Source organism: Callithrix jacchus, chromosome 2 (genome assembly GCF_049354715.1).
Source record: "Callithrix jacchus isolate 240 chromosome 2, calJac240_pri, whole genome shotgun sequence".
Classification (NCBI taxonomy): domain Eukaryota; kingdom Metazoa; phylum Chordata; class Mammalia; order Primates; family Cebidae; genus Callithrix; species Callithrix jacchus.
In genome coordinates, this window is record NC_133503.1 from 14,113,468 (window position 1) to 14,127,762 (window position 14,295).

General features: G+C 48.9%; 1 protein-coding gene across 1 annotated transcript; it reads left to right on the forward strand.

The window, feature by feature from the left end:
• Positions 1 to 4,754: 4,754 nt before the first annotated feature.
• ATP5MF (ATP synthase membrane subunit f) lies at positions 4,755 to 14,070 on the forward strand. The gene is made up of 4 exons (XM_035282441.3): positions 4,755 to 4,793; positions 12,090 to 12,197; positions 13,011 to 13,127; positions 13,900 to 14,070. The coding sequence occupies exons 1-4, from the start codon at positions 4,781 to 4,783 to the stop codon at positions 13,926 to 13,928; spliced, it is 267 nt and encodes an 88-aa protein (XP_035138332.1). The 5' UTR covers positions 4,755 to 4,780; the 3' UTR covers positions 13,929 to 14,070.
• Positions 14,071 to 14,295: the final 225 nt, after the last annotated feature.

Consider the following 14,295-nt stretch of genomic DNA (forward strand, 5'->3'; position numbering starts at 1 on the left):
CAGGTCCCGCCCCTCCTATTTAATCATAACAAAATTTAAAATTATTCTGATTCCAGAGTGACACAATTCGTTTCTTTGGCTGTGTGTTTGTGGAGGGGAGAAAGGTTATCAGATAAAAGAAGAAAAATGAATATTACATTTTAAAGGGATAATTGTGTAATAATTATGTAAATTACCCTCAAAATATGATTTAAATATGATTAAGGAGTTAATTTTTTTTCTTTCCTTTGTCTTCTTTTTCACACTGCAATAAGTCCCAGAGGGGTTAAGTTTTGTTTTGTCTGTTTCTTTTTTTCTTTATTCTAAAAAAAAAAAACGAGATATGTATGCAGTATGTGCAGATTTGTTACATAGGTATAGGTATAGGTGTGCCATGCCATGGTGGTTTGCTGCACCGACTGACCCGTCCCCTGCGTTCTCTCCCCTCAGCCCCCACTCCCCAACAGGCCCAGGTGTGTGTTGTTCCCCTCTCTGTGTCCATGTGTTCTCAATATTCAACTCCCACTTATGAGTGAGAAGATGCTGTGTTTGGTTTTCTATTCCTGTATTCAATTTGCTGAGGATGATGGCTTCCAGCTTCACCCATGTCTCTGCAAAGGACATTATCTCACTCCTTTTTATGACTGCATAGTATTCCATGGTGTATATGTACCACATTTTCTTTACCCAGTCTATCATTGATGGGTATTTGGGTTGGTTCCACGTCTTTGCTATTGTAAATAGTGTTGCAATAAACATACGTATGTTGACTGGGCACGGTGGCTCGTGCCTGTAATCCCAGCACTTTGGGAGGCCGAAGTGGGTGGATCAACTGAGGTCAGGAGTTTGAGACCAGCCTGGCCAACATGGTGAAACCCCGCCTCTACTAAAAATACAAAAATTAACTGGGTATGGTGGCATGCACCTATCTTCCCAGCTACTTGGGAAGCTGAGGCAGTAGAATTGCTTGAACTCGGGAGGCAGAGGTTGCAGTGAGCCAAGATCGTGCCACTTCACTCCAGCCTGGACAGTAGAGCAAGATTCCATCTGAAAAATAAATAAATAAAATAGAAATAAAAGAGATGAGGTCTTGCTATGTTGCCCAGGCTGGTCTCGGTCTCTTGGGCTCAAGCGTTCCTCCCATCTCAGCCTCCCAAAGTTCTGGGATTACAGGCATGAGCCACCACACCCAGCTCCTGTTTGCTTTAACAAAAAATGGGGGAACAGTTAGTGCTCCAGATTCCAGACATTTGAACCTAGGGAAGGCAGTGAGGTCAGGCCTGGCTGCCCCTAGGCAGAGGACAAGGAACTCAGTCCAGCAGATCCTTCCAGGAATAGGAACGTGAGGAGGGAGCTGGATGACAGGTCAGGCCAGCGCAGTCCTTGGGCCGATTGCCTTTGTGTCTTCCAAGTGAAACTGGCCCCAGCTAAGAGCGCAGGAGGCTCCCAAAGGCAAGCTCGGGGAAGACAGCTGACTTCAAGCATTTCCTTGAAACTTTTGCTCCCCTCCTGCATTTGCTGGGTTGGGGGAATTTCCTTTGGTGACTGCTGATCAGTAGGAGGCTCTCAGTCTGGTCTCAGAGGGAACGCTCCTTGCTCCTCGTTCCTTTTGAATAAAGCTGTGTCCTAGTGGCACTGGAACCTCAAATGCTGGAGAACTGGCTGCACCACCAACGCTGGATTGGGAAGGCCACTATTCCTTAGCTCTGAACCATTTTATTTATTTATTCATTTGTGTCTCACCTTGTCACCCAGGCTGGAGTGCAGTAGCGTAATCATAGCTCACTGCAGCCTCGACGTCCCGGGCTCAAGGGATCCTCCCGCCTCAGCCTCCTAAGCAGCAGCTGGGACTACAGGCACCATCTGAGCTCAATGCAACCTCTGCCTCCAGAGTTCAAGAGAACCCTCCACCTCAGCCTCCCTAGTAGCTGAGACTACAAACAAGAGCCTGGGCTTAAATGATCTGCCCACCTCAGCCTCCAAAGTGCTCCAGCACTGTCTTAAGGGCCTATCTGAAGTCCTGTCATTGTGCTATCTAAAGCATTGTTCTGATAAATCCTGCTACAGATGTGAACAGCACGACCTGAGTTTTGGCTCTGAATTTTTCCTCACACTCTAGCTAAGGTGCCTGTCCACTGCTGAGGCACTCACACAAAGAAATCTTTGGGCCAGGCGCAGTGGCTCACGCCTGTAATCCCAGCACTTTGGGAGGCCAAGGTGGGTGGATCACGAGGTCGAGAGATCGAGACCATCCTGGTCAACATGGTGAAACCCTGTCTCTACTAAAAATACAAAAAATTAGCTGGGCATGGTGGCGTGTGCCTGTAATCCCAGCTACTCAGGAGGCTGAGGCAGTAGCATTGCCTGAACTCAGGAGGCAGAGGTTGCAGTGAGTCGAGATCGCGCCATTGCACTCCAGCCTGGGTAACAAGAGCGAAACTCCGTCTCAAAAAAAAAAAAAGAAAAAAGAAATCTTTAAGAGCTAAGAACAGAACATACAGTTGTCCAAGGTTGAGAGTCAACAGCAAGTCTATATAACTCCTGGTGGCTAAAGAGAAAAACAGCCAACATGCTTGACCCTGGCATAATCTGAACACACAACCTTCCGATCTGGAGTCAGACGTGCTACCGTTTCGCCATGAGATCTGGGGAAACCCAAGGATTTTTATGCTTTAGAAGAACCTTATTTCAGCAGTTGTCAGATGCAGCAACCAGTACTTTTCTCTCCTTTTATTTTGGTTTGGGATTAACTAGTAGTTCTTTTTCCCTTTTGTAATGCAGCTATTCAGAGGGAAGTGTAAAAGTAAACAAAGCAGGATAGAAGCAGATGTCACCTAGGGGCTCGCGAATAATCCTCTTTGTCAGGAAAAATTTACCTCCCTCGGGCTATGGAGTCTCCTAAAGAGAAACGTTTCGGAAGCCACGAAAATTTGAGAACGCAGTTTAGCGGGGAAGGCTGGGCCGGGGTTGTCAGGGATTTGGATTCTCTTTTCCCTAGCTCTCTGCATAGCTAATACTAAGATAATTTTTACCAGGGCCAGATCAACGGAAGAGTACTATGTTCAGGCCGGCACGGTGGCTCTTGCCTGTACTCCCAGCACTTTGGGTGGCCGAGGCAGGAGGATCACGTGAGGTCAAGAGTTCGAGACCAGCCTGTTGAACATGGTAAAGCCCCGTCTCTACTAAAAATACAAAAATTAGCCGGGCATCGTGGTGGGCACCTGAAATCCCAGCTACTCGGGAGGCTGAGGCAGGAGAATCACTTGAACCCGGGAGGCAAAGGTTGCAATGCTGAGATCTCTCCATTGCACTCCATACTCCAGCCTGGGAGACAGAGTGAGACTCCGTCTCTTAAATTAAAAAAAAAAAAAAAAAAAGTATATCTGGAATTATCTGCTCCTGTTCCCTCCAACCTACCCCCACCTTCCCTGAAACAACCCCAGTTCATTAACTAAAACCTCGGCATTTATATGTACAATCACATCCTAGGCTCCCAGTGTACAGATCCTGGGCTCCGTCGGCTCCTGCATCCCCGTGACTGTCCGGTGTGGGCATGGGGAAGGGGCTCACCTTGTCACCCATGCTGGAGTGAGCCGAGATTGCACCACTGCACTCTGTCCTGGCGACAGAGCGAGACTCTGTCTCAAAAAAGAAAAAAGAAACTGAGTTCCTGGCCATGACTGGAGTGGAAGTTGGACATGGCTCATATCTCCTCCCTTTTGTGGTTTAGACACAACAACTGACCAGCATTAACGTTAAAATAGGGATCATGAGGCCGGGCGTGGTGGCTCAACCCTGTAATGCCAGTACTTTGGGAGGCCAAGGTGGGTGGATCATTTGAAGTCAGGAGTTCGAGACCAGCTTGGCCAACATGAGGAAACCCCGTCTCTACTAAAAATACAAAAATGAGCCAGGCATGGTGGCTCGCGATTGTAGCCTCAGCTACTAGGGAGGCTGAGGTGGAAGGTTCTCTTGAACCCTGGAGGTAGAGGTTGCAGTGAGCTCTGATGGTGCCACTGCACTACAGTCTGGGCGACAGAGTGAGACTCTGTCTGAAAAGTAAAAATGAATAAGGCCGGGTGCGGTAGCTCAAGCCTGTAATTCCAGCACTTTGGGAGGCTGAGGCGGGCAGATCATGAGGTCTAGAGATCGAAACCATCCTGGCCAACATGGTGAAACCCTGTTTCTAATAAAAATACAAAAAAAATTAGCTGGGCGTGGTGGCGCGCGCCTGTAGTCCCAGCTACCCGGGAGGCTGAGGCAGGAGAATTGCTTGAACACGGATGGCGGAGGTTGCAGTGAGCCGAGATCATGCCACTGCACTCCAGCCTGGCACCTGGTGACAGAGCGAGACTGTGTCAAAAAATAAAAAATAAAAAAATAGGCTGGGTGCGGTGGCTCACAGCTGTAATCCCAGCACTTTGGGAGGCCGAGGCAGGCAGACCACTTGAGGCCAGGAGTTAGAGACCAGCCTACCCAACATGGTGAAGCCCTGTCTCTACTAAAAATACAAAAATTAGGCTGGCGTGCTCCTGCACGCCTGTAGTCCCAGCACGGCCTCTTCCCACCTTTTAAGTAGGGAACCCAGGCTGAGGCGCCCTCTCCCTCTAACTGCAGGACCCTCAGGTTTTTGCTTTCCAGAAACCTCTCCCTTCGCTTCCTGGCCCTCTAGTAAGCAGCCCGAGTATTCGCAGTTGTGACTTGCTTCCCGTGAGCCTCTGCTCTCCGCTCCCGATGGGGCGTGCGTTTCCTACCCAGCAGTCCTCGCGCGGCCTGGCGCAGCGGACACCAGTACTCCAAGATGGCGTCAGTCGGTGAGTGTCTGGCGTCGGGTAGGGCTCTTTGGACGCCGCGGTGGAAACAGGAGTCAGGGCCCAGGGTCCACGGCCACACTAGGAGAGGAGGAAGCTGCGGAGCTGCCTGCCCTTCGCTCAGGGACTTCGCCACGACCTCAAGGCGCGCTAGACCTTTACCTTAGGGTCCTCTGCTGCCCCCCCCCCCCTCCGCCCGCCCAGCCTCGCTTTTTCCTGCTGCCCAGCGCCCGCGCCAACCGGGTTAAGCGTGGAGGGTGAAGGCAGCTGGGCAATTCTGGGCCTGGGAATGCGCCGCCTTGGGCCGCTGTCCCTTTTTCCGCTAGGAGATAGCCGCTTGCCTCTCCCGCTGCTTCCCAGGCGCTTTGCACTTGAATGCTATGCGCACCTTCTGCCCTTCTTTCCAAAGCTGACGCTCAGATGAAGCTCCAGGAAGAGCTCAGGACTAGGACAGTGCCTGATACCATGTAAGGTTCGATGCATATTTGTTGCATAGGTTCAGAGAGGTGAGGTGACCTGTTCAAGGTCACAACTGGTGAGAGAGCTGAGCTGGTATTCAAACCTGAGGCTTCGTGGTAAATGAGCTTTATTCTCTAAGACAGCCTTATGATCAGCAGGCTTTTCAGTGACACACGTGTAAATCGCTGCAATCATCTACCTGTGCACACTGATAATTTTTGTTTGTTTTTGAATAGGGCTAAACCATGTTTTAGTCCTGGATGCTCCATAGTAGCCTTGTCAGCGAGTCCTTGTTGAGAAAGTCAATCCCTTTTTACAGATGAGGAAAATAATGGTTTGGGATGTGATGTGGCCTCTCTGAGGTCACACAGCCGGATAGTGGCAGAGTTGGGTTAACCCATGTATGTCTTACCCCAGTTTCTGTTTTTGTCTTTTTTTGAGACGGAGTTTTGCTCTTGGTACCCAGGCTGGAGTGCAATGGTGTGATCTCGCCTCACCGCAACCTCCGCTTCCTTGGTTCAGGCAATTCTCCTGCCTCAGCCTCCTGAGTAGCTGGGACTACAGGAACGTGCCACCATGCCCAGCTAATTTTTTGTATTTTTAGTAGAGACGGGGTTTCACCATGTTGACCAGGATGGTTTCGATCTCTTGACTTCGTGATCCACCCGCCTCGGCCTTCCAAAGTGCTGGGATTACAGGTGTGAGCCACCGCGCCCGGCCTTGTGTGTTTTTTTTTTTTTGAGATGGAATTTTGCTTTTGTCACCCAGGCTGGAGTGCAATGGTGGGATCTCACTTACCGCATCCTTGGCCTACTAGGTTCAAGCAATTCTCCAGCCTCAGCCTCCAGAGTAGCTGGGATTACAGGTGCCAGCCACCATGCTCTGCTAATTTTTGTATTTTTAGTGGAGATGTTTGCCAACCTGGTCTCGAACTCCTGACCTCAAGTATCTGCCCACTTTGGCCTCCCAAAGTGCTGGGATTATAGGTGTGAGCCACTGTGCCCACCCAGCCCAGTTTCTGTATTCTTTTTTTTTTTTTGAGACAGAGTCTAGCTCTGTCACCCAGGCTGGAGTGCAGTGACATGATCTTAGCTCACTGCAACTTCCACCTCCCGAGTTCAAGCGAGTTTCCTGCCTCAGCCTCCCGAGTATCTGGGATTATAGGCACACATTACCATGCTGGCTAATTCTTTGTATTTTTAGTAGAGATGGAGTTTTGCTACATCGGCCAGACTGGTCTCAAACTCCTGATCTCAAGTGATTCACTCGACTTGGCCTCCCAAAATGCTGGGATTACAGTCGTGAGCCACTGCACCTGGCCTCTGTATTCTTAATCTCAGCCTGGAGAAATGAAGAGAGGATCAGAAAAGATGAGAAGGAGACTGTTTTCCCCTCAGTAAAATGGGCATAAGAATATTCATCATCCACGGTAGTTGTGTTAAGGAGACAACCTGTGAAAAGCGAACATTAGGGCTTGAGATTTTGTCTAAGCATTGGGCTATAGTGAAGAGCTCTGGACTAAGGATTAATCGATTTAGTAGTATATGAAAGACACTTGAAACACTGCCCGGCCCACCGTGAGTACTCAGTTGGTATGAGCTGGTCATCCCAGCCTTTACATTGTGACCTCTGTGCAGGGTCATGTCACATGCCTGGCCTATTCAGCATCACCTCAGGTGAAGAAATTGGAGTCCATGTCTCTTAAGTATTGGTGATCTTTTAGGTGGTGTCTGTCACCACAGTACAAAGACAGTATTTCATGAGCAAATAAAGTGAGGGAAATAGGAATTAACAGCAGTAGATAAGATCAGGGGTTGGCAAACAGGCCAGTGAGTTGGATTTCCTGTGGCCTGCTTTTGTCTGGCCATGAGCCCAGAATGTTTTTTTGGTGGTTGTTGGTTTTATGTGTTTTTTTGTTTGTTTGTTTTTGAGGCGGAATCTTGCTCTGTGCCCACGCTGCAGTGCAGTGGCATGATCTCAGCTCACTGCAACCTCTGCCTCCCGGGTTCAAGTAATTCTCCTGCCTCAGCCTCCCGAGTAGCTGGGATTACAGGCATGTGCCACCACGTCTGGCTAATTTTCTTTTTGTATTTTTGGTAGAGATGAGGTTTTACCATATTGGTCAGGCTGGTCTTGAACTCCTGACCTCATAATCCGCCCACCTCGGTCTCCCACCAAAGTGCTGGGATTACAGGTCTGAGCCACTGCACCCGGCCTTTTTTTTTTTTTTGGAGACAGATCGCTCTGTTGCCTAGGCTGGAGTGCAATAACACAATCTCAGCTCACTGCAGCCTCTGCCTCCCAGGTTCAAGGGATTCGCCTGTCTCAGCCTCCTGAGTAGCTTAGATTTTAGGCATCTGCCACCATGCCCAGCTTTTTGTATTTTTAGTAGGGAAGGAATTTCACTATGTTGGCCAGGCTGGTGTCGAACTCCTGACTTCAGGTGATCTACCCGCCTCAGCCTCCCAAAGTGCTGGGATTATAGGCGTGAGCCACCACGCCGGGCCCAGAATGGTTTTTTGTTTTTATTTTATTTTATTTATTTATTTTAGAGATGGATTCTCAAACTCCTGGCCTCAAGCCATCCTCCCATCTCAGTCTCCCAAAGTGCTGGGATTACAGGTGTGAGCCACTGCATTGGGCTGGTTTTCTGTTTTTAAAAAGATTGTTTTAGAAAAAGATAGACTATGCTATGGAGACCTTATGTGGCCTGCAAAGCCTGAAATCTTTATTCTCTGAACAAACCCTAGGTTACATTTAGCACTCAGGAGAGACTTGCCATTTCTGCGTGGCTTCATAGCAGTGAAGAATATGCTTCCTCTCAAGGATCTGTAGTTGTTCTACAACCATTACTGAGAGTCTGTCATGTGCCAAGAAGTGGTGGGGATATGCCTACCTTCAGGTAGCTCATAATCAGGCAGAAAGGTAGGAATAGTTCTCACTTACATAGTACCTAGGGCCAAGTACCAAGGATTTTACAAAGGAGGAAACTGAGAAGGAGTAGTACATTGCCCAAGAGCACACACCTACAAAGTGGCACTAAACCGAGAAACTTGACCCAAGGGTCCGCTCTGTGTCTGAACTCTACTGGTCTCTTTATGTGAGCCAGTGATTGCAGGTGGAAGCTTCAGTGCTGCAGAGGAGTGGGTGTGTGTAGGGTGAGGGTGGGAGCTCCAGTAGGGCAACCAAGGACTGAGGCCTTCCTCTGCCTTCCTTTAAAAGAAATTCGTGGAATAAGTATAGATGGATCTTTGATGAACTGGGCGGTCCCTTGGAGTTTTGTGATATTGCTGAACTTGGCTTTCCTTAAGGATAATGTGTGTTTTTCTGTGCTTGTAAATGTGTTAGTTTTAAGGAAACACTCTTGTCTTCATAATACAGAGATAAAGTAGGGAGAAAAACAAGTTGTAAATTGTTTGCTTTTTTCTCCTGTGATGTGCCAGGCACCATTCCAGCCCCTGAACATGGTCATGAGATGTAGAATGTCTGCATAGTTTGTGTGAATGTGAAAAAAAATGGCTTCACTGGATCAAAGGTTACTTTTCTGGCCTGGCGTGGTGGCTCATGCCTGTAATCCCAGTACTTTGGGAGGTTAAGGCGGGCAGATTGCTTGAGGTCAGGAGTTTGAGACCAGCCTGGCCAACATGGTGAAATCCCATCTCTACTAAAAATTCGAAAATTAGCTGGGTGTGGTGGTGCATGCCTGTAGTCCCAGCTACTCAGGAGGCTAAGGCAGGAGAATGGCTTGAATCCTGGAGGTGGAGGTTGCAGTGAGTGGAGATTGCGCCACAGCATTCCAGCCTGGGCAGTTGCAGTGGCGTGATCTCATGGTGCAGTTTTACCATGTTGGACAGGCTAGTCTCAAACTCCTGACCTCAGGTGATCCGCCCACCTTGGCCTCCCAAAGTGCTGGGATTACATGTGTGAGCCACAGCAGCCAGCCTCCAGCAGTGGACTCTCGAGGCTGGTCCTGACAGAGCCTTAGTCTTTCCTTTGATCCCTAAATGGAGACAAAACCTTGGAATGTTTTAATCTGGCTCCTCTTGTTGTTATCTTTGAGAAGGTATAGTGGTTCTTGACTCTTTGCCCTCAATAGGACACCTGCTAAAAGGTTTTTAAAACTGATCTTGGCCAGGTGTGGTGGCTCACGCCTGTAATCCCAGCAGTTTGGGAGGCCAAGGTGGGTGGATCACAAGGTCAGATATTCAAGACCAGTCTGGCCAACATAGTAAAACCCTGTCTTAGGCCAGGCGCGGTGGCTCACACCTGTAATCTGAACACTTTGGGAGGCCAAGGCGGGCAGATCACCTGAGATCAGGAGTTCGAGACCAGCCTGACCAACATGGAGAAACCCCATCTCTACTAAAAATACAAAATTAGCTGGGTGTGGTAGTACATGCTTGATTATAATCCCAGCTACTCCAGAGGCTGAGGCAGAAGAATCGCTTGAACCAGGAGGTGGAGGTTGCAGCAAGCCGAGATGACACCATTGCACTCCAGCCTGGGCAACAAGAGCGAAACTCAGTCTCAAAAAAAAAAAAAAAGCAGGGCCGGGTGCGGTGGCTCACGCCTGTAATCCCAGCACTTTGGGAGGCCAAGGCGGATGGATCACGAGGTCAAGAGATCGAGACCATCCTGGTCAACGTGGTGAAACCCTGTCTCTACTAAAAATACAAAAAATTAGCTGGGCATGGTGGTGCATGCCTGTAATCCCAGCTACTCAGGAGGCTGAGGCAGGAGAATTGCCTGAACCCAGGAGGCGGAGGCTGTGGTGAGCCAAGATTGCGCCATTCCACTCCAGCCTGGGTAATAAGAGCAAAACTCTATCTCAAAAAAAAAAAAAGCACATCTGTACTAAAATTATAAAAATTGGCCAGGCATAGTGGTGTGCGCCTATAGTCCCAGCTACTCCGGAGGCTGAGGCAGGAGAATCGCTTGAATACTGGAGATGGAGGTTGCAGTTAGCTGAGATTACGCCACTGCACTCCAGTCTGGGCAACAGAGCAAGACTCCGTCTCAAAAAAAAAAAAAAAAAAAAAACCATCAAAAAACTGATCTTTAGCAGGATGTGGTGGTTCACACCTATAGTCCCCACTATTCAGGAGGTTGAGGCAGGAGGATCACTTGAGTCCAGGAGGCTCAGTGAGGCCGCAGGGAGCTATGATCACAACTGTGAATAACCACTGCACTCCAGCCTGGGTAATGGGTGAGACCCTGTCTCTTAAAATAAAAAAGCTGGGCATAGTGGCTGACACCTGTAATTGAAGCACTTTGGGAGGCCGAGGTGGGTGGATCACCAGGTCAGGAGTTCAAGACCAGCCTGGCCAAGATGGTGAAACCCCGTCTCTACTAAAAATACAAAAATTAGCTGGGTGTGGTGGTGCCTGCCTGTAGTCCCAGCTACTTGGGAGGCTGAGGCAGAGAATTGCTTGAACCCAGGAGGTGGAGGTTGCAGTGAGCCCAGATCGCATCACTGCACTCCCTCATGGACCACAGAGTGAGATTCTGTCTCAAATAAAATAAAATAAATCAATCTTTGCAGGGAGAACAGGGGAGACCATTCCTCCCTTAGGTGCATCTCCTGGACGCCTACAGGCCCAACCACTCCCTGGCCCTCCATAGTCTCCTCCTGGGCCCAGATGTAAGGACAGTGCAGCCTCAGCCAGGAATCCTTCAGATTCCTTGTTCACAGTCTCCCTTTGGAATATGGTCTGGGTCCATTCAGTCATTTGGAGTGCTTTTCCTAAGTCATTTGACTTCCCGGAATGTGTTCTCTCTAATTTTTACTTCTGGAAATTGTTGGTCTCTGTGGTCCCAGGATGCTGGAGGTGGAGATTCCTTGGGTTTCTTTCATTGAACTTGCTCATTCTGGCCCCTTTGGGGAGGGTAGCAGCTGTGTGAACCCAGGTGCAATTTGAGGCCCTTCCCCAGTAAACAAGTGCATCCAGTGTGAGTGAGACTCTTGAGGGCACTGTCACACCGCTCTCCTCCCACATCCCCTCTTGTACGTTCTCCAAACACAGGTCCCCGGGGTTGGACAGGCCACCCTCACATTGGCTCCAGGGACATGGGGGCCAGTCCTGCCCCCATGCTGTATGTATGACCTTGGCCACGTTCCCCAACCTTTCTGAGTCTATTCCCCAACCCCTCCTGAAAGGTAAAGGCATGAACTGCTTGTTTTGAAGATGAAATAATCTAATAATGTCAAGTAAAAATAGCTTTGCAGTAATCTTTCCTGTCTTCCACTTCACTGCTTTCTTTGAGACCCTTTTCTGTAGTTATTCCCAGCAAGCCATTACTCAGATGTCCTGTTGTTTAATAAAGCTGTCCCTGCAGCAGTTCTGCTATTTTTTTTTTTTTTTTTTCCAGACGGAGTTTTGCTCGTTTGCCAAGCTGGAGTGCAATGGCGAGATCTTGGCTCACCGCACCCTCCACCTCCTGGGTTCAGGCAATTCTCCTGCCTCAGCCTCCTGAGTAGCTGGGATTACAGGCATGCGCCACCATATCCAGCTAAATTTTTTTGTATTTTTAGTAGAGACAGGGTTTCACCATGTTGACCAGGATGGTCTCGATCTCTTGACCTCGTGATCCACCTGCCTCGGCCTTCCAAAGTGCTGGGATTACAGGCTTGAGCCACCGCGCCCAGCAGTTCTGCTATTATATAGACTCAGACTTAAAATAGTGGGCTTGATGTGATGTATTCCTAATATTATTTATGTGCAGCCTCTGTGTAATTACATTATGCACCTTTATTGCCTAGTTGAAATAGTGACACGAAAGGATGCCATTTATGTTATTGGGAGATTATTCAGTGTTTTTTTTCTCACTCTTCCCTTTCAGTACCATTGAAGGACAAGAAACTTCTGGAGGTCAAACTAGGAGAGCTGCCAAGCTGGATCTTGATGCGGGACTTCAGCCCTAGTGGCATTGTGGGAGCGTTTCGAAGAGGTCAGAGTCTTGTGATGTGTGTAAACGAAAGCAAAGCTCTGAGTCTTAAGGTCTCTTTTTGCCACGAATTAATTTGGGTGATGAAGGCCTTGTTGTCTGAGAGCAGTAAGTTATGTAGAGGAGGGGAGGGGTGGCTAGGCCTTGGACCTCCCTGGTTGACTGGGCCTTTCAAAGGCTGGTTCTGAGATACTGCAGCCAAGAAAATGCTTTCTGTTGCTGGAATCAGTACGTCTGCCTCTGTCTTAAAGAACTTCTAAAACTTCTTAAAGAGGAAAATGAGTTGGAACCATAGTGAGCATTAGTCTATAGTATGATGCTCACCTCCCTGCCAGAACTTCCAGGACAAATATTTGAAATGGCCTGTTTTGGCCAGGTCCGGTGACTCAGGATTGTAATCCCAACACTTTGGGAGGCTGAGCGGGGAGAATCGCTTGAGTTGAGTTTGAGACCAGCCTAGGCAATATGGAGAGACCCCCATCTCTATAAAAAAACACAAAGAAAAATTAGCCAGGTGTGGTGGTACATGCCTGTAGTGCCAGCTACTCAAGAGGTTACAAGATAAAGGCCAAAGGAGAGAGGAGGGATCCAGGTGGGCCTAGTTCAGGAGCTGGTATGTGCTTATAGTTCAGGCTACAGTGATCAGAAACCCTACTGGCATTGGTGCTTTTCGCCTTTATCAGCGAAAATGCAGGGCGAGGGGCTTAAACAGCCAGAGCCTGACAGGTCCCTGAACACTAGCTAGACTCAGCTGTACACTCAGTTTCACTCAGTTGTGAGGCCCCGCGGAGCAGTGAGTGCCTCTTGCATTTGCAGGTTACTACCGGTACTATAACAAATATATCAACGTGAAGAAGGGCAGCATCGCGGGGATTACCATGGTGCTGGCATGCTACGTGGTCTTCAACTACACCTTTTCCTACAAGGAGCTCAGTGAGTGTCTCTGGAGCGTCTTGCCTTCAGTTTACCATGAAAGGGTGGTGGTGACTCATTTCATTAGGTACAGCAGCTCACCTTCTTCCAAGGCTGACAGACAGTTACAAAGTTCCTTACTTACATTTTCACCTAAAAGAATTGGAGGGACGTAGCAAAGTACAGTATATGGGATAGTGTTTGAAGTGAGAAAATTGTGACAAAGAGAACACAGGAAAAACAAGATGAAGCCACGGTAAAGAAAATACTTAGAAGCATTCTTTAAAATACAGCAGGCTCTGTGAAAATTTGGCTCGGTCTTCTTAGTAGCCAATGCAGAAAGAGAAATGAGTGGTATAATCTCGCATCCCAGAAAACTATGACTGTTCTGGCTTTGAGCCTCATGAGGAGCTTGTCTGGTGGGAAACTGGTGGAAAGTATCAGTGGTGGCCTCTGACTAGGCTATTTGTCCCCATCCCTACCTCACTCCTATTCTGCTGCACCAGGGCGGTGCTGCCTCTGAAGGACAGGTTCCGTGGGGCTCTTTGTCTGAGAGGGTGTTCCCTCTGGAAAGAAAGCGGCTGGCCAGGTGGCAGGTTGGCTCCTGTGGTGTCTTTGTGCCCCTGGGTCTGCAGATTCTGCAGAGACACCGGCAGACAGGTCCTGGGTCATCTCTGAAGGGAATTCTAAGGCAGGCTTTGTGTGATCTCAAGCCTGCTGTTCTCGTCCCTGTCATCCTGTGCCTTCACCATAACCTTTTAAGATGCTCACCATCTTGCCTTCCTGACTTCAGAGCATGAGCGGCGACGCAAGTACCACTGAAGAAGACAAGCTCTGCACTCCCCTGCACGACCTTCTTGGCTTGAGCCCCTCCATAAGGAACACAGTCTCGATTATTGCTGAATCCTTTCGTATCCTAATGGAATTAACCTCCAAATAAAAGATGACTGGTATGTGTGCTGCCTGCCTGCCTGCCATAGCCATTGTCCCATGCTCCAGGGGCTCCTGTGGCACAAGGTAGGGGAGGTTGTCTTTACAGGGCGTTGACCCGTGAAGGCCTTTGTGGACTCCCCAGGCTACCACTGGGATTGTGTCCCAGTGCTCTACAGGGTAGGATGTCATCCATACTTTTCCCACATCAACAATGCTGAAGTCTGTCCTGTGGGTGGACGCATTGGTAGACTCTGGC